This window comes from Oxyura jamaicensis, chromosome 8 (assembly GCF_011077185.1).
Source record: "Oxyura jamaicensis isolate SHBP4307 breed ruddy duck chromosome 8, BPBGC_Ojam_1.0, whole genome shotgun sequence".
NCBI lineage: Eukaryota > Metazoa > Chordata > Aves > Anseriformes > Anatidae > Oxyura > Oxyura jamaicensis.
Window position 1 is genome coordinate 12,005,060 of NC_048900.1, and position 25,588 is coordinate 12,030,647.

Sequence of the window (25,588 nt, forward strand, 5' to 3'; positions counted from 1 at the left end):
GCAGAGGAAGGAGAGGGCCCGGAGCAGGGCCACCAGCACTGAGGTCCAGTGCCAGGGCTGCCATCAGGCTGAGGTTCATTGAAAAAGCCTGGATTTGGAAGGACAATGTGTCCTGGGGCCACACCAACCACCCTGGGGTGCTTAAGCCTTTCTCAAACGGCCCAGCGGTCACTCACCCCATCATGGTGCCCACTCACCTGCGTGGAGCCCAGGCTCTTCCTGCTGCTGGAGCGGAGCACGAAGCCCTTTTCGCAGGTGACGGAGCACTCCATGTGCCTCGGGCCATCAGAGGTGCAGTTCATGCTGGCGCTGTGAGCAACAGGGGGCTTCGCGCAGCTTCCCGGCCCTGCGCAGGCACCGTGGGCACAGCTACGGAGAAGAAGAGGGACGGGGTCAGCCAGCAGGCCCCTGGTGTTGTGCAGCAGGGGGGCGGCTCTCCAGATGGCACCTGCATGGGATGCCCAGCAGGTCACGGATGGGTGCAGAGATGCGTGCCCTTCTACTCCTAGAAGGGCAATGGGCACATCAAGCACTGCATTGGACATCAGAAAACCCTTGGGGATGCTCCAACTGCAAAAAAAAAAAAAGGGTTTAGCTGGAGAAGGAACCCCTGCAGATCCATGCCAACCATGAGATGTTCTTCAAACTACGTGCAAACCCCCCAGACCTGGCAGCAGAGTCCAGAGCTTCATGCCCACACGGCTGTGCTAAGTTGCGGTGATGCCAAGCTCTTTGGGAACAAGAACACCTCCACATGCATCTGTCCAGCTCTGTAGGCTCAGCTGGGGCATACCTAGGACATTTGGTGGCTAAGACTCTTGTTTTTTGTTTGTTTCTTGTTTTTATCCTTTTGCAAGTGGTGCTAAGGTCGACAGCGGCTGTCCTGGAGCGGGGCAGAGGTGCTGCAGCTCCAGGCAATGGGGGGGGGGGGGGGAAGGGGGGTGCAGAAGATGCCCCTTGATGCTCCCCTGCTCCCTGGCCAAGCCCCACTTTGCACAGGGCTGCCCCAGTTTTGTGCACTATGTTTGGCCCACAGGAAGCGTATGTCGTGCTGCCTTTGCCTCCCGCATTTGCTCAAGCCCTCCAGCTGAGGACACATGGCTAGAAATTCCTCAAACGACAAAAAACCCAGTGCTGACATGGATATTAAGGGAACGCAATGTGCCGCTGAGTCTGGACAAGTCTGCCGAGCCAAAGGCACGGTGGAAACCTGGGGGCCACAGCCCTGCAAGAGCTGGTGGGCACAGGCGGAGGGGAGGAACGGCACGGGAGGGGACCACAAAGGAGAACAAGAAAAAAGGGGCTGTTTTTTCAATGCAGACCTGTTTATGAAGTGAGAAATGGTTTCAGGGCAGCTGCTGCAAATTCTTTCACTAGCTTATATTTCCATTTGCTTCCTTTTTAAAGAATTTGTTTTATGAGCAGAGCGTTTGTCAGGTCATTAGCTTCTGAGGGCATCTGGTACCAATTGTGGCCCTATCCCCCCCCGCAGCTACCTTCTCCGGGTGGCTGCTTTGCTCCCCGTCCGCGCCCCCCATGCACACACACGCGGTCCCTGCCCCTGCTGCACCTCCCCGGGGCGCAGCCGCCGTCCTGACCCACGTTATCTGCTCGTGAGGCCATGCTCATTGTGGTGGCACCTCCAAATGCATCCAGCCGGGCCAAGGGCTCAGCTCGAGCAGCTCCGCAGGCGCTGGAGAAGCGGTGACGCAGCCCTGGCGCTCGGGACGTTTGCTGTCTGGTGACAGCACTAACCCAGCACGCATCGTTTTCAGCTCTGCTTTCCACCAGTTTGGACACACAACTGGCAGTGCTGGTGGAAAGCAGACCAAGAAACACACACGTTTCTGACTATGTTACAAACGCACCATGATCTGTAGAGGTAGGTATATGGGGAGATTTATAACTGTGTATTATAATGTGAGGTTGAAGCGTTCCTTTTTATATACACCACACGTGCTTTATCTTGCACATGTTCTGTATGTGCATAGAGATATCTTTTAGCTTTCTCTCTTAGCCCCAGAAGGTGACTAACCTGTCACTGTTCTCCCTGTGTGACTACCAATGCCCACATCCCACCAAAAAAAACACACTACATTTTAGTTTGGACATGATCTGAGGCATGTTCTCAAGTCCTGAGTAGCTCTGAGCTCTCAGCCTGTACTTTGAAGGTATTCCAGACCTGAAGAGGGGCTCTCATCACTGAAAGCTGGCTGCTATTCTCAAATACATCACTAAGCTCAATTAAAAACAAAATAAAAAGTCATTCAATCTACACGCTTTGCCTTGATCACTTCCTTTATCATTGCCAACACCACTGTGAGTGTCTTTGCAGTATTCTAGGTCAGGACACCGTTGAGCCTGATGCCATACAAGTGCAGGACAAGAAAAGCCATGTGGCCTGGCTCCATCGTGCCTTACTATGGCTGGGGTAATGCAATGGAATAAATCATTGCTCCCAGCCGCTGGAACACCCCAACGAAGGCTGGACAAGGAAACGGTGTAGTCAGCCCAGTTCTGATCTCAGCATGAAGGAGCTCTTTCTCCTTTTGATGATAAATGAAATTCCTGTATTACAGCTGCAAACTCCTGACATTTGGCCATTTCTGGTTCAGACCATTTAAGACATATGGTGAGCCAATATTTTTTTTTTTTCTGTGTGAAACATCTAAAAAAATTTCCATTTTTATCCCAGCACCCTTTGAAGCTCAAACTAATGATTTGTCAACAACATTTTTACAAAATATGAAGCTTTTTCTCCTGACTTATTCCACATCAGCACCAGCCTGCATGACTTTCTGGGCTCATCGCGTTCTATAACTCATACATGAAAGAGAATTTCAGACCTGGAAATTTGTGAGATTCTGCCTAGCGATGGCCTTAAGTGTTCTGGAATGATAAGAGCTTTCTTATGAAATGGGACCAATTCTATGCACTTAGGTGAAAACTTTTCTGTTGGGATTCTTCATCATTCTTTAATAAACGCATGAGGCAACCACCACCAAGGGAACACGTTGAACCAGTGGTGACAGTGCTGGTAAGAAGGGATCGTTTTGTTGTAATGAAACCCAAAAAGCTGAAGTTTAGCATTTTACAGCAATTATTTCATGGAACCCAGAGAATACTGATGGATTTACCCAAGTCAAGCAAAGCCAAGCCAAATACAGTGCAGCTGCCTAAAGTACAATAAATCATCCATAAATTGCTGTAGTATCTACCCAAGCTTTCAACCCAAACATTGCTTCTAAAACAGTCCTTAACATCAAGCTCCAACTGTAAAAGGGGAAAATTATTATTATATGAAGTTCATCTCATAGTGCAAATCTGGGGGAGAGGGGGCTATAGGAGGCGTTGATGGAAAGGTAAAGGTTTCAGCCAAATCTCCCCAAGCTGAAAGAAGTCACTGCATACACTCCGGAGGAGTCTGGATTGCAGCATCAGTGAGATAAAAGATGTTTACCCCAATGCGGTCTAGCAAACGAGGATAGCTGGGAAATGAGGAAAGGTGTTTTGGAAATACTTGGAAATTTCTTCTCCCTTCAGGCATGTTTCTCATGAAGGGGAAAGGTCTCACTCTATTACAGTAAACCTGATGGCAGCCGTCCTTGTGGGAGCAGGCTGCATGTACAGACCCAACGATGGTGATACTTCTTGATTAAGATCTTCATTGAGGCCGCCACCTCAAGAAAAGATATTTGCTTCTGTTTGCGACTCCCAAAGAAACTTGCCAAAAAAATAACATCCCTATGAGTCATCTGTTGTCATCCACCTCACAGATAGAGAGGAGGTACCAGTGAGATGTCAAATGCACCGAACTAGGTTTACAGAAGCTCAAAAAGCAGGGCTGAACAGGATGCCAGGTTTGGGCTGTTGTGCTTCCCAGCCTGATGCAGAATGGGCTGTACCTTCATCCTGCTGTGAAGAGCTGGCCTGGCTCCTTCCCGAACACAGAACATGGGCAGGATGTGTCTGCCGGGCTGCATGCCGTGATGTGACCAGAGCCCAGAGCCCTTGCGATACCTCTGCCAGTGCAGGGGAGACGGAGAAAAGCCACCCTGGTCTGAGCTGCCCCAGGTGGAAGCGGTGGATTCCTCTGCCTGCACCTGACACAGAGCCTTGGGCCTACCACTGAAAGGTGGCAACTTCAGTACAATTCTTTAGGCCTTTGCCATGGCACCAGATAGCCATTATCATTTACATGAGTGCATCCTACACCATATAGGTTCATCTGTTTAGCCAGTCACCCACCACGGCCATACACGCTCACTTCTCTGCCCACCAACCTGCTGAACCAACACTGCACATCTTTGTGAACAACCTAGTGAGGATGAGCTTTTCAGAGGATGAACCTAGGTGGCACAGCAACACCTTCACACAACCCAAAGCCGCCAGGCTTAGCCCAGCTGTCACAGGACAGCCAAAGACAGGATCACTCTAGAGATCAGGTAATAATTGATTAGGAGTCTAGCTCGATGTCTGTAAGAGACAGCTGGCTGGAGGTGTGACTAGTTTTCAGGACAAACTGGCATGATGGAGATTGCTGTAGTGGGTCAGCCCTGGGTTTGTCCAGCCAGCACCTCGCTGTGCCGAGGCTCGAGCTGCCCCTGCCCAGGCTCGATCCCACCTCCAGACAAGACAGGAGGAGGCAGAAGCAAGGTGCAGCATGTTGTGTGAGGATCGGATGTGGGTAAAGGTGATCTCGGGGACAGCTGAGTGTCCATCACTGAGAGATATGAGAGATGTTTGTCAGCTGTACCTACCATTCCCCCCTTGTCCTGTCATTATCTGATGGAGTAAAGAGTTACTCCCCATCTTTTTTATATAAAAAGTCCCCTTCAGGTACTGAAAGGTTGCAATGAGGTCTCCCTGGAGCCTTCTCTTCTGTAGGCCTAACAGCTCCAGCTCTCTCAGCCTTTCTTCATAGGAGAGGTGCTCCAGCCCCTTGAGCATCCCTGTGGCCTCCTCTGGGTCCTCTCCAGCAGTCCCACATTTGCCATTTGGGCATTGCTGGGGAGGATGGAGCAAAAGGCAGTTACTGGAGCTGGAGATGGACGGCTTTCATCCTGAAATCATGAAAGAGGCCACTTCTCAGCACAGAGGGTTACTGGATGCAAGAATAGCTCAGCAGGGGAGATGCTGAACTCATCACCTCCTGCCGCCTGTAATAGGAGATAGGAAAGCTTTCTGAAGGATGTGTTTAATCCAGCTTCTGGGGAAAATGTCATTATGTGTGCAACACTGGGGAAGGCAGGACAGAATTGGGCAGGCTGGTTGCAGCGGTACACTGAGGGGCTCCAGCAGCAAACCTGGGTCTCCCAGAGCTCCTTCCCTTCTTCATGGGACACAGGGAGGACAGACAGCATTGTGTGATTCACATAATGTTCCTACTGGTAAGAGATTGAAGGAATCAAGACTGAGGTTCAAGGGTCTCACCAGGAGATGTGCCTGAGCCAGGAAGGAAACGTCCCTTGCATCACACACAGCATGTCTATGGCAGCTCACCTTCCTGCTGTATTTCAGGGGCTGGCCACATTTAAGGAACTTTTTTCGGACCAGGCGGCCCTTCCTCTAAGGTGACACCAAGCAGCCTGTTTCTGAGCTGTTCAGCTGCTGTGTTCAACTCTCAGGATTAAACTGGTGAAAATAAATTGTGCTGAGAGATTTGTTTTCCCTAGGTGAGACTGGCTAACCCCAGGGAAAGGCAGAAGAGGCCTTGAGCATCCTAAAAAAAGCCCATATATGAAACATTAAAACCAAGAAGCGAGCTGGGCTGCAGCGAGCAAAGGGTATGGAGCAGCCCCTGGAGATGGTCCTAGCACCTCCAAGGGTTTGCATCATCACCTCTGCTGCCAGAGGAGAGGCACCCTGAGAGGTCTAAGGGCAGAGCCAAAGGCTGAGGCGAACCCGTGCCCTGGGAAAGGTGGTGGTCGGGACCACTTGGTTCTTGAGAAGTTTTGTCCTGCAGGCCAAGGAGAGAGGATGCGCACAGAGCCGCACAGACACAGCTTGCTCTGATGGGCAGTTTAACACTAAAAGATACAACTCCCCTCCTCCCTCTGACTTTCCCTCCCTGACAGTCCCCTTCCATAAAGGAGGAAGCCCGGCCAGGCTCCCCTTGAGTGCATGAAATGAAGTTCTGAGGGCGCAGAGGAGGGCAGGCACGCAGGAAATAGAAACACAAGGCAGCCTGCATTTTGTAGCACCTTGCCTGTTAACTTGCCAAGGCATTTCCCAGCATATGCTAACATAAAATAAAACACACTAAAAATAAAACTGAGCTAAAAATAAAAATAACAGAGGAAATGAACAATGTTCCCCTGGTTCAATATATAGTCTGTACCAAGGAAAACAGGAGGGATTGTGGCTCAGTTTTAAAATGCAAAGAAAAGCATGAAAGGTGGAGAGCCCGAGCCTGGTGGGATGGCAGTCCTGTCGAGGGGCAGTGCTCCCTGCTCTAGGTGCAGCTTGGTTTGGAAGGAACAGACCCACAGGAGAGTGCCCTGCATCCCGTTTCATACCAGGCACATTTATCTCTGCAGATGGGAATTTTCAGGAAACTTATTAAAAGTCTGGTTTCTGCTCGACCTCATGTGGTTGCAATTCGGTGCAGAATGCGAAAAAGAGCCCTGGGTGCTGGCAGAGGCAGTGGAGAGGGGGTGGTGGTGCTGGTAGCGAGGGGCAAGGTCCATGCCACTTTGGTCTGCCAGTGCTCTTCCCACCTGTGATGCCTGAGGTGGGTTTGAAGGGAGAAGGCAAGTCTTCAAAACAAGGATGTGTTTTTCTAGCGACAATTGCCTGCTGCATCCTGACCTGGAGATGGCTGCATTTCACCAGCAGAAATGTGATCTCTTTGTTTTCCTAAGCCTGCAAAGCACTTTGAGATCCTTCAAGATGAAAGATGTTGCAGAAATACCAAGCAGTCGTATTTATTATTTTGGCAACGAGCATTTCTAGGCTGAAGTCAGGAAACCTCGTTTCTTTCTTGCTTTTGTTACTGTCCCTTTCTTGGGTTATTTTAGGAAAGCACTTACATGCACGTACTGTGTATGTGAGGCTGGGTGCACGCGAATGGTCAATTCAAGTTTTTATTGGAATAACACAGATCTTCTATGATCTTTTACAGTTGAATATCTCTAAACCTATAAAGATTTTATATTCCTTTTTTTTTTTTTTTTATAGGGATACTTTCCCCCAGATTCCACCTGCCCTTATGTGAAACCAATTACTAGCCCTGAAAAATAAAAATACTGCTGAACATTTCTTTTGGATATGAAATAGATTTTATAAATACAATAAAGGGGAAAAAAATACTTGGACCTTTCCTGACTTAGAAAAGGCAGATCCTTTATTACAACTGAGACTACTGGAGATTGTAAATCAAAGCCTTACCCCCTCTAAATATTCAAGCCTCTTGTCCAGAAAAGCAACACTATAAATAGTATTTCCTACTCCTCAGACCCTGGGGATCTGATTTGCTTAGCGTGTTTGCTAAGGACACGTGCATAACCTGCAGTTTAACATCCTGCCCCCTCGCAGCTGAGCAGGGAAGGTCACTGCAGGGAGGCCAGCAGCCTGGGTTTGGGGTGCTCGAAGCTGCTTCATGATAAGGAAGGGCTAAAACTAATCACTTGGCCATTCTTCCTGCCTGGCTGATGAGCAGAAGGTTTTTAAGACACTGTAGCGAGGCTGATTTCAGCCCTGTGTCCATCCTGTTAATGGCTGGAACCTCATGATGCCTCTGGACAGAGTAAACTGCTCCGGAAATCTCTTCTCCAAAGGCCAGCCCCATGCCTGACTTTGCTGCCTTCCTCTTTCCTGACACTGGAAGTGGTAATTTAGGGTGCTTTTCCTGAAGGCGGGGTTGGATCCTTACTGATACGGATCCACTGGTGCCTATCAGAAAATGAGATGTCAGGGTCTCCCCTTGAACCTTCTCCTCTCTCACCAGCTACATGTTTTTATGAAACGTTTACTTTTCTCTATTTGTCCTTTTATGTACTTCTGCCCATGCATAAGCGATGCTGAGCTATGTCTGGTCAGTCTGTTCGTCCTTCCAGCCACTTCTGAGGGGGGGAAGCTCTCAAGCAATGAGAGCACAAAATTATTTTAAAGGATGAGAAAATGTAATTGAAAAACCACTTCAGTTGGCTAGGGGCTTGGAAGCATGTGTGTACATAGCTGCAACAGCTACCAGGAGGAAACGGACTGCATTTCAGGTGGACACCGATCCTTTAATGTAAGGCTGAGAATAATATTTATATGCTGACTCACTAAGATTTATGTTTCTGTATAAATCACACATGCACTTAAAAAAAAAAAAGAAAAAGAGTAAAAAGCAACTGCTGGATATTCACAGCTTCCAGAACTCTACATAAATCAATCGCACTGTGATCCCACAAGCTTTTAGACAAACACCCACACGCTCATTCATTATCAGGGATGTTCATCCATCCAGGGCCATCAGCAGCAGAAAAACAACGACAGGAGTAGCAATGTGATGACCCTAGCCAGAGCCCTGTGCTCTTAGTGCCTCCACAATAGCTCAGACCCAACCTCAGCATTCCCAGTTGCAAGATTTTAGCAACCAGGGGTTGCCAGCCCCACTACTGCTCCAGGACAAAGCTGAGCATCATCCCCTTGTCCCTCCTCATGTCCTCATGCTCTTGCTGCCTTGTCGACTTAACCTATCTTGGGTGATGGTCCTTACCTGTGCCTTTGCTAGCTCTTCCTGCCTGGAAAGCAGCACCCCGTTCTGTAAACACCTCCCCTTGTTCACAGCTTTACAAAGACACTCGGGCACTGCTGAGTGCCTGGCATCAAAGCACTATGGCAGCTATCATCTTTATCAGCAAGGCCGCCCAAGCCAACAAAGGGAGGCTGCCAGCCGTGGCAGGGGGGGCTTCGTCCGTGTTCCCCATAGTGCAGGGAAGGAAGGGACTGGGTGAGATGACGTTGGCCAAGCACACACAGAAGAAACCTGCATTTCACCCTCAGTAATAGCTGCTCAGCAGAGAGAGCTTGGTTTTCCCATCAGGAAACACTGCCTTCATGCACTTCTGTGCATATGCACAGGCCATGCACAAAATCTGCTTTCCTGCCCCCTGCTCCATGCAGCAAGATAAGCAAATCAAGTCTAATTACACCTGACTTTCCAGTAACATCTCAAAACCCACCTGAGAACAGTCACAAAGCAACTCAGAGAGTGGGTCATGGAATGGCCGGGGTTCGAAGGGGCCACCTGGTCCACCCCCTTCCCCCGTTCAATCTCAGGCGCTCCCTGCGTGAGCACATGGAGCCAAACCCACCAAAACCCAAGCCCAGAGCCCCTGGAAAGGTGCCCGAGGTGGCGATACCTGTATCGCTGATGGCCGCGTCCCTCCTCGTGCGGCAGCAGGCAGGTGGCGGGGTCAGTGGAGCCCGGCAGAGACAGCGTCCGCAGGGCCACGGCTGCGACGCCCACGAGCGGGGAGGAGAAGTTGAGCAGCACCGACCCAGCCCGGTAGGATGGGTCCTGCTGGCCGCGGGTCGCATCGATGACGAGCGGGTTATGCTGACACGACAGCTCGTGCGTCCCTGCGAGGTGAAAAGGAGGGAAGAAGGCACTAGCTCAGCGCTGGTAGCATTGTGTCTCGTTTCGGTGCTCCACCACCACCCCTGCTTGCCCACGTGTCTCAGTAGACAAGCTCAGAGCACAGTTTGGAAGCAGAGGCGCTGCACCCGGTGCTCACCCAAGGAGCGGTTCAGCCCGTCCACGTCGCTCAGCTGGACGGTCACCCTCGGCTTGTGCTGGTCGCTCGGGGCCGTGCCGTCAGAGGCCAGGAAGACCAGGATGGAGGTGGGCACTGCAGGTCGCTCGAAGCACACCTGGGTGAGAGTCAGAGCACGCACACCTGATGCAACCCTCCTGATCGCACCAGAGGGAGGCAAGGAGGGAGCAGGTGGGGAGAGGAGGGCTGGGGTTCACACACTGCGTGGGGTCAGGGAATGGGTAGGGGGAGGGAAGGGAGGGTGCAGAAACACGGTCCTCCCCCTCCTCCTTTCCCTTCACTGGCATTTCCCACGTGCAGCAGTCCTGCCTTGCCATACATTTATGGCATCTCCCCAGCTTCTCCGTTTGCTACTGTTAAAACAAAGCCCTATTTGACCAAGACCTGGATCCCCCTTTCTCTTCCCTTCCTCACCAGGCTCCCCCTTCTACATGAGCGAGGCACCCAGGGAGCACAAGCCCCGGCTCTGCTGCCGCGCTACTTCCATTAAAAACAAGACATGGCCCCAGAAGCCGGAGCGAGCGCGAGCTGTCCGTCAGCCAACACGTGGAAAGATTTGTGGCAGGAAGTCCTGCCTGCTCGGAGAGCTGACAGCTCCCCACTTGTCTGCAGCCCTGAAGGCTACAGGAGGCAGCCGGGAAATGGGTGGCATCAATCACGGCGGGGCAGACGTTCCTGGGAAGTAAGAGGATAGAAATGTTTCCTCCCCCACCCCAGACCCCCCCACACCCAGCGCCAAGACGCGTTTCAATCCAGATCCACCCTATGGAGTGTTTTTGTTGAATGCAGGCATAGATGGAGTCCAGAAATTCAAGGCGAAGCTGCGTTTGGGAGGAGGACAAGTCCCGGCTGGCCAGGCACAGCCCGGAGAGCAGCCACCAAGCGGCGTTTCAGCCCAGCCATGCTGGGCATTGCCCGTGCACACCACAGAGTTCAGCACTCGGCCGGTGCCAGCATGGGGTGAGGACAGCACCTGCCCCACCGCTCCCTGTCCCACCTAGGCAGCCAGAGTGGCACAGCCACGGACAGCAGCAAGCCTGGGGTGCCAGCTCAGGTCTCCCAGCCTGCAGGAGTGCACTGAGTGGCCCCAAGTTAGAGCCAGGGCAGCTGGATTACCTAACATCCCAATTTACTTAAAAAAAAATAGTTCTTAATTTATTTTTACATATTTTGTGCTTGACCACAGCAGGCTATCTGTTCAAATTTTCTTCTCCCTCCCTCCCCCCGTTCACATTTAATTTCCTGTGTGTTACGCATCGTGACTTGCCTCCGAGTGATTTTGATTTGTCCCTGCATCGGATGTGTTGCAAACAGAGAACAAAGCATGGCCGCAGATCTGCAAGTGGTAATTATTCCCATCTGCACAGTCGGTGCTTCATTAGGTGGTACAGCCACGTGCACCTCTTGCTCCCCTACAACACGACCCAACCTTTTCCTCGCTCATTGGTGCTGCCTCTTGAGAAGGTAGGAAGCAATTCCTACGCTGCGGTGAGGCTTGTGGCATGGTTTTAACCCAGGTGACACAGGTGCAGCTCTAAAATGGCCGAGGGGGGTGGTAGCCACGAAATTACATGTGCACGCATGTACGAGCAGCACCGCTCCTGTCCGCACAGGCGGGCGTGCTAGGCAAATTGTCAACAAGAATCTGTCTTTCCCAACCCAATATGTTACCAATCAGGCAAACTATAAAAAAAAAAAAAAAAAAAAAAAAAGGAAAGAAAAAAAAAAGAAAGAAAAGGGCATATTTATTACTAGTCCATAAATAATTTTATGGGCGGAAAATAATAGCACTCCTAAAGAGAGCATGGAGAACCAGTAATGAAAGTCTTTAATATAAACATCCATAGAGGAAGAGAACTGACCACAAGCTCCAATAAAACTGGAACATGCTTTAACCCCCGGTGAGAAGTGGAGAACAAGCTTTCATCTAGGTAGGGCACAGAGGGAGGTTTCTGCCTTCTCACTAGCAAAGGAAGAAAGGAGGTACGTCTGTCATGGCCTACACCAGAGACTGAAGCTGGAAAGTGGGTTGTGAGCACAGACCGAGGGGGGGAAAAAATCAGTTAAAGGAAGTTCTTTGGAGAGGACCTCAGAGAGGATGGAGAGGCAAGAGCAAAGTTTATTGGCTTGGGTTTGGTGATTCCCTGAGGCTCTGAGAGTCCCAGTATGAGGTCCTCTCTAGACAGCCTCCAGCCAAGCAGGGCAAGGTGTCCCTCAGGCTGCTGAGGAAGCAGCAAGCCACAACCCATCTTTCCAGTAACACGAGGCAGCAGCCACGAAACCTCCAAACTGTGGCTGCAGTCAGAAAATCAACACTTTAAAAAACCGCCTTGGCCTAGCCCCTGGCTCTCCCTGCCCTGCCTGCTGGGATGGAGAGGCTGACGTGCCAGACACCCTCCTAAGACCAGCGCAGGCTGGGGACCAGAAGCTTGGGCACAGAAAAGCATCTCCTTAGGTGAGGAGTCACCGGGGCAGGAGAACAGTACATCTCCAGATGAAGCCAACTGGAAGTGGGATTTTCATGAGGCTGAAGAGCAGATGTTCTGATCTTTATCCTGGCGTGTCGAGAGCAGCCTCTCTCGGAGGCTCAGGCAGCATCCCCAAAGATGCTGCTCTTCCTATAACCCTCGCAGCTTCTGAAGCACCCGCTGCTGCTTTTCCCAGCCATGGGGAGCAACAACAACAACATGGGCCTTTAGCACAGCTCAGCCAGCTTGTGCCCACCCTTCTGCGGGTGTCACAGCACAGCTCGACTGCAGGGAGTAGTCAGGAGCAAGTTGTTTCTCAGCCTCAAAACATTTCTGTGGGCTTCTGGTTTCTGGCACAGCCCTCCTCCTGGCAGTCTGCCACAGGATGGGTTTGCTGTTCACAGTGGGAATGGGGCAACTACCTAAGACCCAGCCACAGGCATCCAGGGTTTGCAAAGAGCTTGGTAGGGTATACAGTCCCATCCGGGCAGCTTTTCAGACTGCCATAGCTCCTACTGAAGCGCAGAAGAAGACTGGCCTTGGTCACCAAAGTGTTGGGATAAAGGCAAGCATATCTTTCTGTGCCTGACCACACGCCCTTGCTTACCTTGAGCCAAACTCTCTCACCGCCCAAGGGCATCCTCTCCTCATTTGGATCCTGAGCATTGTCTTGGCTGCGAGAACATGGGAACCAAGCAGCCTGGGAAAGGTCCTTTGGCACAGTGTGAAGGTAGGATTTACATGCCTGAAAGAAGAGAGGTTTGTATTTTTTTTTTTCAACCCAGAAAGAAGAGAGGGAAGTAAGAGAAAGAATTAAAGAGCACCTACAGAACCTAAGGGGAGGCTCAACACAGTGTGAAGCAGAGGTAAGGACCCTGAGGTGTTCCTCGCACTTGTGTGCAGAAGGTCTTTGTCCTTTTGGGGTGGTGTAAATATGCTGTTGAAGTACCTCATGGTGCCTGTGGGCCTGAGCCAGGCTGCAGGATGGCAGAAAGACCATAGTCTCTGGATTGTGACTGGGCCAACAAGATCTAAAGATGAGGTTTTTTTCTTTGTTTGTTTTGTTTTGTTTTTTCGTGAATACCAGGTTTCAGCACCATTTGGTGCCCTATGGTGTGGCAGACCTCGCTCTAGGCCTGGGGAACAAAGCCTGGGAGATACCTGAGGATTAGACACCCAAGCCCAAGGCATCCCACTAATCACATACATATGGACAATTTAACTAAGTTAGGAACCATCTTCATGATACTCAGATCATTCGGTCAGCTGAAGTGCACATACAAATGGCTAAAAATGTGCCCTCTCTGCACACTTATTCCCCTTCTTCAGCTTGCTAGGAAAGAATACACACAGACACACCATGTTAACCCTGATCAGATGAAATCCCATCCTAGGACCTCCAGGGCCCTGCTCCAAAGCCTATATGAAAGATGATTCTCCCATTGATTTTTTCTTTGGCTTCAGATCAGACAACCTGAGAGCAGCACAGATGATGTATATGTGATTTTATCTTTTCAGGCCCCAATTTTATAAGGTATTATTATTTTTTATTGTTATTTTTTATTTTCTGTCGGACTACTGCTCATGTGTACTTAGCTGGTGGGACAGCGGTGGTCCCTAAACTGCATACAGGGGAGGTGCCCCCCATTTTGATGAGAAACCCCTCCGTGGACTGCACTTCATGGCCCTAGAAACTACTGCAAGAGAGGCGTGGGAAATGCTCTGGTCCTCTACTGGCTCTCTGCATGGGAGCACAGTAGTCAGTGAACACTTCCAGAGCTGCTCTGAAGCTTTGATTTCTGCCTCAGTAAAATCCTGCTCAGACAGCAAATCCCCCAGCTTTACTGGGGTGGGGATTTATTGCTAGGAAAGTCTTTTTTTTTTTTCGTCACACCTTCACTTACCTTTGCAACAGGCTCTCCAGTGGCCAAGGAAGCAGGGCAGGACTTCTCATCCTGATGAGAGGCATACGCTTTTGCTGCCCACAGGTCCACATATCCATTGGGTGTGTAGGGACCGCAGTCCAGGACACTGTTTGTTTTCTCGAAGGGCTCACACACACCATCTCCATCGTGCACGTAGCACAGGCTCGGCTCTCCTGCAAGGAGATGGAGAATGCCCTGCTTGCAAACCAGGCTGCAGGCACACACTGCTCCTTTCCCAGGAGGCGTGCTGGTCATTTGGCCCTGGGATTTCCCATCACAAGGGCCTGACAAGCCCTGTAGATCACTCCAGCTGCAGATCCACATTTTATTACAGTGACATGCACCACCACGTGCTCTAAGGACAGTTATGAGGGAAGTGAGAGCAGATCACTCTTTTGATTTCTGCCTAGCAAGGATATCTCAAATCTACTGAGACTCACCGACACAGTTGAAGCCTTTTTCCTTCTTACATTTCCTGGAGCAGCCATCTCCATCCAGCAAGTCCCCGTCATCACATTCTTCCTCCAGGCTCCTAAGAGGACAGCACCCAGATGTGTTAACACCACCCTTGACTCACACTCCCTGGGTGCTTCTGCCTCATAACAAGTGAGGACTCCATGTCTTGGGTCCATTTCCATAGAAGGGGGGAGAAGAGGAAAAACACCATGTGGGGTAAGAGGGGGGAGAAAAGACACTGCATCTTGCCCGGGGGATGAAAACGGGGACAAAGTTCAGGTTGGACCTCTCATCCAGACCCTGCTCCTCACAAAGACCATCTCCATCTCCTGTGCTGGGAGCACAGCTGTCTTCAGGCCGGTACCCCTGGGTGGAGGACCAACCCTGCACTTCCCTTTGGGGCAGGATGACCTGCCAGCTTAAAGACCCTCATCTGACAGCATGGGTTTCTTGACTTACGCGGTCACCTTCCCATCCCCACAGTAGGGCGCTCCGTGGACGTGGACGAGCGGTGGGGAAGCTTCTCCCAAGGTTGTCCCAGAGACAGCCTGCACCTGGTAGCGGTACACCTGCCCAGGCGTCACTTCCCTGCAGGAACACGGAGGATGTGAGCAAGGAGCAGGAGAGAACAACCCACGCAACCTGCAACAAATTTGATTGCCCCAGTTATAGGAATCACACGTCTGTGTCCAGGCAGTGCTGTGGCTGGACATGTGTCTTCATACCCTAAACTGCCAGAGGCAGCTGCTGTGGGAAGAGAGCTGCTGCCAGGTCATGCAGAGGGGCCTGCTGTTCCTTCCCTGAGGGACTGAGCTGGGGAGAAGCTGCATGAACTCTAACAATCATTTTACTAGCCTCGTTTCTGGGTTTAATGAGTTCCTTCTTGCTAGCCTCAGCTCCTTGGCAAGGCCTGTGCTAGCGCGACGGGGCAGCAACAAGCTTCCTCGATGGCGGGCAGGGAGGCTGCTCGCAGCAGGGCACGGTGACTGGCCCTGGTAACCCCGTGAGCTCAAGCAGGGAACTGCCCGCGGCACCAGGCCTGGTAACCGTGTGAGCTCAAGCATGGAGTCCGCGCACAGCACCGAGCCTGGTAGCCCCCCAGACACAAACCCATCTGGGGGCACGCCGGTGGCACTCACGTGTCGACGAACTCGCGGTGCGCCTGCGCTGCCGTGGCAGGGGATCCGTCCGCGAAGGGGGGCTCGCGGAGGACACGGTATTGGATCAGCTTGCAGGAGGAGCAGAGGGAGCTGTGGGGCATGGAGGTCAGCAGGGCCGTGTCTATCTCCATCCTCTCATCAAAGGTGTAGATTTTGACTCCGGACACCTTCTTGTGGATGTTGAGCTTCACGGTAAAAGGGACATCACAGAAAGTGTCCAGGGGGCCCAAATGGATGGACTCCCCCTGCTCTGTCAGGATTTCGATGTCAGACAGTGCCTTGGGTGAGTCAGTGGAGAGGTACGTGGTCCAGAGGGTGAGGGAATCGGGGTAGACGGGGTGCAGGAAGCGCAGCTCCAGGATGCAGCCATCCGGCTGGGGGCAAGGCACGGTCATGTTCATGTGGTACAGGTGGAGCTCCGGGCTCCAGGCCTGCAGGCTGGGCTCACAGGGCTGATCCACGTCTGGGGGCCCTAGGCAGGAAAGACAAAGAGAGTGAGAACCAAGCAACAGCTGACTTTACAGGGGACCCTAGGGGCCGTCCTCCCCACAGGGTCCCCATAGGAGCTTATGCATCTGTGCTATAGCTGCAGGTTCCAGAGGTCATGGACATCCCACAAAGCAACAAGCACCACTGGTCTCCCATCTCCTGGTAGCATCAGATCTGCCAAGCCCTCTGACAGACAGGATATTGGTACCTACACTGCATCAGGTCTCGGTGCCACCAGTAGCTCTAGCACCTGCCTGGACGCGGCTGGGGGACACAAAGCTTGCTGTGCAGTCTCATGGGTTCAGAAGGCTTGCTGTGGGCCGCCAGGACCTCCAGTATGGTGCCCAGGCTGGCCCCAGCTGTCCGGCTTTCCTCCCCCGGAGGAGGATTAGCACTCAGCAAGAGAGATGTAGCACTGGGCTTTCAGTCTCAGAAAGCATCACCAGATTTCATCATCCTGTAGTGAAATACTCTCATCTCCATGAACCACTGCAAGCATTCCTTAGGGAGCAGCAGTTCAAAACCTGCATCCATTTAACTTTCCTCTTCTAAAAACCTTGAAACCTGTCTCTTTTTCACCAGAGCCAACATGTGCTTGTGATAATTACAGGCTCATGCAAAGGAGAAAATAACATCCAATACTTCCAGCTGCAGTTTTAATTTGCCAGTGAATCAGACAGGCAGGGGAAACAGGAACTACTGAAGATAAATGAGCCAAGCTTTGATTTGTTTGGTATCACTGAATAAGCACAAATTTGATTATTTCTTTAACTTGCCTGTGTGTGCGCACATGTGTGTGATTTGCAATGCTAGCAAGAGATAATCCCATGGTATACCAAATCTAGAGATGAGTTCTCAGGCACTGAATCCCAGCTACATGCTGACATTCCTGTTCTCCAAGCATGGGCTTCATCCCAAGGGGGCAACAAAGTCCCAGCTGTACTTTCTCAGTAGTCACCAGTGCATTTTCAGCCAGCCTTGGTGGCTCAAACACATGCAGACGCACAGGACTACCAGATCCTCCAGCTCCACAAGTTTCGACAGCAGCGTTCATGCTACAGACAGCCCATGGGATTGTTTCACCTGGTCTCCTGCCCCTTCTGCATCATGGAGAGCCCAACAACTCCTGCAGCAGCTGCGTGACCTTGCAAGCCAGCATGCCCAGGCAGCTCATGAGGTGGCTCTGCAAACCAGCAGGAATAGCATCCGACCCCGATCGGCCAGGACTTGGTACAGGAGGCATGGGACTGGGCAAGGGGCTTCTCCTGCTCCCTTCGGACAGAGTGGTCTCAAAGCCTGGGAAATACCCCACGGTTTTGGATGAGGCCCCAATATCTATATTGTAAGCCTTTTATTTCAATGAAACTTGGCTCCATTTCCCAATGCCTCTTGTTAATACCTGTCAGGGGAGCGATTGGTGTTACTTGTGTGGCACCAGAGTTTGTTTGTCCCAAACCAGCTGGCAGTCCCCAGGTACCTTCTGGGCACCTCCTGCACTATCAAGCCTCCCCAAAGAGGAGAGGGTTCACACTCTCAAAGAAAAGCTCCTTTTCCTTCTCCCAGCAAGACCTCATCTCCACCGAGAGGATTCACAGACAAGGAGAGAGAGGAGGAGAGTACCTTCTGCCTCTTCTGGGGTCCAGTAGCCAGAGGAGTCGCAGACCCGAGGGGATGAGGCCTCATGCACATACTGACGGAAAGTGCCATCCTCAGCACAGTCATCACAGAGAGTGTCCAGCTCCCTGCAGACCACAGACACAAAGGAATTGTGTGCATAATCATGACCAGTTACATTTCCATACAAGTTTGCCTGAGCAGGATCAGACAGGAAGCTAGAAAACCAACAAACCCAGCTTCTTAGGAAGCACCACGGCACCTTGTTCTTGTCTGAATGGCTCACAACACCCAGCACCAGGAGGCTCTCATGCCTGAGTGGGTAACAGGCTCTTGCCACCCCCAGCATGAAAGGCCCATCATGGAGAATATTAATTCTTTGAAAAGACAGCAACCATGGAACCATGCTTGCGTTTTTTATTTAAATTGCAAAAGACAGCTTTGTGAAGTAGTTTTAAAACAAGCTTGAAATCTCTAAGATGTGCTTAAGGTCCCATAATAAAAGCATGGACCTGAAAATTGGTGGAAACTGAACTGCGTTAGTTAGAGGGGCTGCTGAACAGAGGCACCGGCTGCTTGCCCAGGTCTCAGTGACTCCCCAGCATTAGGAAAATAAAAGGAAAACAGCTGCCCGATGAGGAGGCCAAAGGACTCTGATTCCATTTCTCCTGCTTGAAACGTTCCCCAAGTTACCCCCAGTTAGTTACACCGCCAGTCTGCGACAGCGCTGGGAACGAAACCCAGCTCTTGCGGTTCCAGCTCCCTGCCTTAACCACAAGGATGCATTTCCTCCTGGTAAATGGCTATTTTATACAATAAGTGCTAAATGAAGCTCGTTTTTCATTCCGTGATTGCACTCTTGGGTTTAAGAATTGGCATCACCTCCCGATGCTCCTTGGCATCGCCTCCCGGCACCCCGACGGCAGAGGCTGGCGGGAGAGCCCAGCTCACAGCCCAGCTCTGCTGGAGCCGGTCACGGGGAAGAAGGTGCCAGGACCACATCTGCACCCCCCATCACCAGGGCAGCTGCAGGAAGGGCTGCTTGCTAAGGCTGGGGTGAGACTCGCCAGCTGGCAGGGGGCACGAGGGGTGTGCCAGCCCTTCCTGGTGCCTTCGCTGACTCCCAGAGGCTCCCCCCATCCCCGGCTCTCTGCCCCAGCAGATCCCTGTTCACGTAAACCACTGTGAGGAGGACATTGCTCTCTCACCTCTCATGGATGACGCCGCTGATGGGAGGCAGCCAGTAGATGCTGAGGGAGTCCTGAGTCTGCCCCGTGACCATGGGTGGGATTGGGATGGGCGCAGGCTTCTTGCTCTGGCTCCAGCGCTGGTACACCAGGTCCAGGTAGCAATGCATCCGGGCCACTTGGTTGGGGGTGAAGGTGTTGGTGCAGTCATCATCTGGGGGAACAGCGGTCAGGATGAGAGTGGCAGGGGTCAGCTGGCACTCTCCCTGATCCCCAAATCCTCTTTTGGAGAACCCTGGGGAGACCTGGGAGACACGAGCGCCTGGTGGCTCTCCTGCCAGGGATGGCTGGTGTCGTGTGTCCCCAGGGCCACAAGATGGCACTGCCTCTGCAGCTCCATAACCCCACACTTGCCACGGTGGCTCTGGTCATAAGTAACCATAAATAAATTAATAATAACAATAACGCTGCTTCAGGGAACGAGCATATGCCAACAGAAAGGCAGAGCAGCCTCAGTGCACTTCCAGCAAGCCACGGGCAGGCAGGCAGGGAGGGATGGAACCCATGGCAAGAGAGGAGCTATGAGGTTCCTGCAAGCGCATCCTTGCGCACCAGGAGGGAGCATGTTAGCTGGGGAGCAAGGCGGAAGGGAGAGAAACCCAAGGTTCTCACAAAGGTCACCCCTTCCCATTTCTAACAATGACTGCTCCTCACCTGTGTAGCTCATGTAGTTGTTGAAGGGCGTCCCCGTGAAATGCGTCTGGCCACAGGTGTCATTGGTAGGGTCTGGGTCCCGACAGAGCTTACTCTTTGGGGTCGGGGCGGTGTCAGCACAGAGGTCTCCCGTCTCCATAGACGGAGTTGTCTCCCTGCAGGGATCGTCACAAGATTCCCGCTCGCTCACTCCCTTAAAGACATGGTACAGCCCCAGGACATGTCCCACTTCATGGATCATGGTGTTCGTGTGGCCATGCATACCATAATAAGCAGGGTTGAGGACTACACCACCTGGAATTGCAAGCACAGGGGAATCATCGTAAGAAAGCAACAGCGAGCAGCCGCCCTTACTCACTTGTGCTGGCTAAAATTCTTCTCACTGAGCTTCCAGGTCACAAAGGAGGTGCCAGATGGAGGCCAGTACTGGCCTTGCAGGGTTGGAAGAAGGCTCCCTTGCTTCAGAGTAGGGTGGCTGGTTTCTCTTCCCCCTTCTGACCGTATTGCTCCCCAAAAAGTCTTCGGTCATTTCAGCTACCGTTTCCCTCTGTGTTTATAAGTCATTGTCTGCTTTGGTTCACACTCAAAACTCCAAATGAAGTCTGGAGCCGGGGCACCAAACTGAGACCTGGGCTTACAGGGACAATCTTCTGAACCAGAGGACAGATTAGACAGCTCACCTACAGGCCCAGGTGGGTAAAGCATGCCAGTTCCTATGGCAGATGAGAACAAATTGCCTAGCAAAGTCTTGACATGCTTGGCTTTGCCAGCTAGGAGCCACCTTCAGCAAGAGTCCAGAAGATCCAAAAGCATTGGGTAGGTCCCATGCTCACCTTGCCACGAGCAGCCTGCAGGACAAGGTGTTTCTCCTCTCCTGCCCACCTGCCCGTGATGAGAAGAGGAAGGAGCAATGATGTCAAGGAAAGCCAAGAGGAGCAGAGCCTTCCCCTTGCTCGCCACCAGATCTGACTGCCAAGGCAGGATGCACGTCCTGGAATGACAGCTGTGCACCACACCTGCTGGGCAGCTCTTTGTGGAGGATGCTCAAGAACAAATCTTGCCCCTCTTCTCCTCTCTCTTCCTTTTCTTTTCTGTATTCTGCCCAAACAGAAACTTATTTGGAAACTGCTCCTCTTCTCCCTGTTTTGAGGCTTTTCAGTGGTCATCTCCTTCCTCATCCCCTTCTCCTCGCCCCCCCCCACTTCTCCATGCTGTCCTGTGGTGCAGGAGCAAGGGCTGGGAAATATCAGCAAGACAAGAGGGGAAAAAGCAGCTCCCAACATGTGCCCAGGCCAACTCCAGGCAGTACCTCCATGGCATGGCAGGCTGTTTTTACTCAACTACTGTTAACCTAGACAGCTCGGATGGCAGTGCAGTGAATAGTTGGCTCTGGCACAGCTTGCTCCCTCCTTTGCAAGGCCCTGGAGAATTTACTGTGCCAGCTACCTCACAGCAAAGCCTCTGCTACTGCATCTCTGCTGCTGATCGCTGCCCCTGCCAGCAAAGTTAAAACTGGCAGAGGGCCATCGTGTGATCCTGTCTCCAGCCACAGCATAGACAGCTTGAAATCTGCTCCTGAATCAGCTCCGTGCGCTACTGGCCTACCTCCTGTCCTCAAGTACAGGGCATTCCCTCCAAGTGAGGGCTTGCTTCAGATCACAGTGTCCCTGGCAGGGGACCAGCAGGACTGTGACTCCTCTGGTGGAGCCGTCTTTACAAACACGGGGCTGGGGCTATAAAGGACCTTCTGAGATGCCCCGAGCAATTCTTCCAAGCCCAACAGGTTGAAAGGGTGAGGCAGTAAGGGTGGCACCTTCCATGCGGCGCCCTGTGCGTGTGGCTCACGGAGGGGCTGGAAGGCAGCAGTGACGTGAAACAGCACCACGTCCTAGCCACAAACTCACAGTGGTTGTTCTTCCTCATGCTTCGTCCCCAGTGTGGAGGCTAAACCCAAGCATTTTGTTGGCCCAAGGCAAAGGATGGGGCACAAAGTGACTGCATGCCCTTTCTCCCCAGCTCTGGTGCCCTGATCCTTTGCTCCAGAGCACAGGAGTAAAGGGCCTTGTACCTTGGTCCTATAGATCTGATTGGTTATGAGCCAGAAGAAGCTACAGAGCTTGAAAATCCTTTCAGGACCTTCATGTTCAATTGTGTCCTGTCGTTCAGAAGGTTTTTGCACACTGCCCCCCTCCCAGCTATCAAGCTGACAAATACTGTAGATAGCAGAGGGCACCCCATCGACAGAGAACCCAGTGGGCATATAGAAAACTACTTCTCATTTTAAACAAAACAGAGAACACAGAAAGAAAAGGCAACTCTGCAGCCAAACCCAAGCCTGAACAAGGCAGGGGGCTGCCTGCCCAAAGGTCTGAAAGGAGGAATGTGCATGCAGAAAGAAAATAATGTTCGTAAACAAAACGAGTGAGATGTGAAAGCCCTGCACGAATCCTGCAGCTCTAACCACAAAGACGGGCCTGAGGGGCACCGGAGGCCCTGCAACCAAACCATCCTCCTTCCACCAGAAACCCGATGCTCTTCCCAAACAGGGGAAAAAATGGGATTCCAACGCAGGGAGGGAGAAAACTGTCGCAGGGGAGGGATGCCAAGGCTGGGATACCCTGTCACTCCCTCCTCTCTGCTGGCTTCCCCTATCCCATTCCTCCCCCACACTCCACAAGGACAGTTGTATTTTTAGTACTTCTTACAGCTAATTAGATGGCAGGATTAGAAACAGCATGAGAACAGTGCCTGTCTTCCAGACCTTCCCTGTCCCTCCATTCTCCCTACAGCTCCCTGGTGAGCAAAGGGCTCCAAGAGCCCCCCAGCTTTATACCTGGGAGTTGTATTTCCCCTCTCGGAGGGTCTCTGCTATGAAGGCAAGATATGGAGATGTTCATAACACCCCGTTGCAACAAGACCAGTGTCCCCTCTCCTTCCTCTATGCATCAGATCTTTCCTTCCACCTTTACCTCCTTCTGCTCTGGGAGATGTACTAAACCGGGCGTTAAGCGACCTCTTCCTCTCATGCCTGAGGACAAGACCAAGGAACCCCCCCAGGATCAGCATTTGCATGGCCAACCTAAATATGTCAATGTCGTGTCCCCGTGGCATCAAGGGCAGGTGAACCAGAGACGTCTCTTGACGTGCCTGCCAAACCAAGGCCGGGCAACTGGAGAATGGCAGCTGGTGGAACAAACGCACGGCGGTTAGTCAGGCAGGAGGATGGCCACTGCTAGAGGTACCTCTGGTGGAACGACTGGATCCAATGACCTCAGCAGATATATGAGCTGGCCTCAGCTTATATAACTACAGAAGATGTTTATAACATCAAATATTCATGCTCCCATTGCCTTTCAACCATGTTTATGCAAATACCGTTCACATGCAACTAGACAAAGTTTGAAGTGTCTACATTATTGCATTGCTGGGATTTTTGAGGCAAGGCTTTCCGTTGCGGAAAGATGAATTTTATATAGGACAGGAGTTCTTCATCTCTGTGTTTTGCAGTTAAAGAGATTTACTTGCAAGTTCTCAGAAAATTAGTTCTGGACTCCTAGCAAGAACACTATGAATTTGAGAAGAACTGACTGTGATTATGGTGGAAACACTGAGACGAAGTATGGTTAGATGGAGCACTGCAAACAGACCCAAGATTTTGCCTCTGCTGTGGGCTGGGTACAAGCTGTCTCTGTCTGGAAGCTGTAAAGCAGCTGAAATATTGCCTATAGAGATGTCACAGACCAGTTCACCCTCTCCAAGTCAGTCATTACCCTTTATGCCTCAATGAACATAGCTGCTGTTTGTTGGTATTGCTACTGGGCTAAGACAGTAAGTCTGCAGAAACTGCATGAAATCCGAATTTATTCAGGAGAACAACCTGGAGGAGAGCAATAGGTCTGCAGGTCATCAGCACTGGAATGCTCATGTAATTTCTGATACCCCCAAAACAATCATAGGTGAACAAAAGGGAAGAAAGAACAAAGTTTTCTGAAACTTCCAGAAGGTGATGATGCCAACAGGAAGGTGAAGAGGACCTCCTTGACGGGCACACTCAGAGGTCATGAAAGAAACCAGTTTCTACAGAGTTCAAAGTCCAGAGGGCAGATTAAAACCATCGAGAGAAGAAGCAAAGGATAATTTTGAAACAATATGTTTAGTGAGCTTTGGGATGAGAGAAGGGGCTGAAACAGAATAAGGAAAGGCAGCTGGAGAGAAGTCTCATGGTACTTCTCTTGAAAACATCTAAGAAAGTCCATTTCAGAGAGACAAATGGAGAAAAGTGGGGAGGAAAGTCTGGCCAAGAGGCAAGTTAGCTTCTTAGGGAAGTCAAGTGATACTCAAGGAACCAACCTGATTCAGCTGGAGAATCAAAGCAAAAGAGAACAAATGGGGCAGGGTCTATGTTTGCAGGGTGGCATTTCTGCTCCACAGGAGGAGACAGTGGCACAGGGGGAGCAAAACCTGTGGGATGACCTAAGCCATTAACATCAGGAGAAGCAGGAGACCTGCAAGAATCAGCGCAAGAAGGGAAGGACGGTGTCTTCCTGGAGACTCATTCCTCTCTTCTGTAAAGGCCTGGTGGCATCCCTGGTCACTGTCAGGGTCTTAAAGCTCAGGAAATTTTCTCAAGCTACTATTCACTCCTCCCAGGGTTTGCTTTGCTCTTTCCTCCCTACTGTACCTTCAGATTTACTCAGATTTACTCAGAGCAGGTAATTTCCTGCTCAGTCCTAAATTTCTTCTGCACTGACACTGGTATGCCCTGTGCCTGGTACAAAACACTCGATGGTGTGCTGGAGCCTACTGTTTACAGAGAACAGAATCTGTCACCCTTCCTCCCCAGCTCATTAAATCTAAAACCAAGGACTGTCTTGAACCAAAGTATTTGGTCTGTGCCAGAGCCTCAGAGAGGTTCAGATCCAGCTTCACACTTCACAGCTCTGGCACCAGAGCCAGGACAACACCCCTTTTCCCCTGAACCTCCCTGGTAAAACCCTGATCCAACATTTCCAGATGGTGCCACCCCTGCTTAAGGACTCTGGCTGGACATGAATTCCAAGACCAGAGTTAAATGCAAGCTTTTGATTAAACCAGTTACCCTGATTACCCTTCCGTACACCTCTTTGCAAGCCATCAGGAGGGGTCTGACAAGAACATGTGTGGCTGAAGCACTTGCTGTAATAAGATGATTGTCCAGCTGAGCCTTGGAAGTGATTTCTGGAGGCTGAAGGAATAAATTTCATGGAGGTTTGCCTTCCTCGACAAGAAATTGTAGCAATATACTATTGAAAAAACAGTCCTGAAACTCATTGAGAGAGGGAATCTGGCACAAAAGAACTTTAAAACAGGTCTTTAAGAGCGGTGTAAAACTTTAAGGGTTGAACATCACGCACTTGTGAAAGCAGAAGGTCTAGGTCTGCTGCGCAGGTGTCACGAGTAATTATTTCCAGTTACTTATTGAGAAACACTTTAGATGTTTTGACTACAAAGTGTAAAGGGCTTTGCCAGAAAATTCTGACATTGAAGAGGTGGAGGGAGAGGCAGGAAAAAAAGAGACAACAGAAATAGGAGAAAACACACGGTACATTTACATTCTAGCGAAGCAGCTGCCGTTTTAACAATTTCACAGTCTGCCAGGACTGGTGACCTTAATGGTTTGCCTTGAATGCACTGAAGCCAAAGAGTACTTTGCCTTCAGCAGGTAGCAAGCCAAGTTATAAAAACAAGGTTTAATTTGATAGTCATCCTCACATTTGCAGCTGGATTTGGAAGTGGCTAAAGCTCGCTGCCTGTTCAGCTCAGGAGCCT

General features: G+C 51.2%; 1 protein-coding gene across 1 annotated transcript in view; it reads right to left on the bottom strand.

Moving 5' to 3' along the window:
* PAPPA2 (pappalysin 2) overlaps positions 1–25,588 on the bottom strand; it is a gene marked incomplete at its 5' end in the record, with an annotated part of 70,571 nt that overhangs the window by 29,173 nt on the left and 15,810 nt on the right. Inside the window, 11 exons of the mRNA XM_035333376.1 lie at positions 198–369; positions 9,354–9,573; positions 9,729–9,864; positions 12,843–12,980; positions 14,140–14,333; positions 14,601–14,692; positions 15,076–15,204; positions 15,756–16,248; positions 17,886–18,007; positions 19,088–19,280; positions 19,781–20,074. Coding sequence (XP_035189267.1) covers positions 198–369; positions 9,354–9,573; positions 9,729–9,864; positions 12,843–12,980; positions 14,140–14,333; positions 14,601–14,692; positions 15,076–15,204; positions 15,756–16,248; positions 17,886–18,007; positions 19,088–19,280; positions 19,781–20,074 — 2,183 coding nt within the window. The remainder of the gene's footprint in view (positions 1–197; positions 370–9,353; positions 9,574–9,728; positions 9,865–12,842; positions 12,981–14,139; positions 14,334–14,600; positions 14,693–15,075; positions 15,205–15,755; positions 16,249–17,885; positions 18,008–19,087; positions 19,281–19,780; positions 20,075–25,588) is intronic.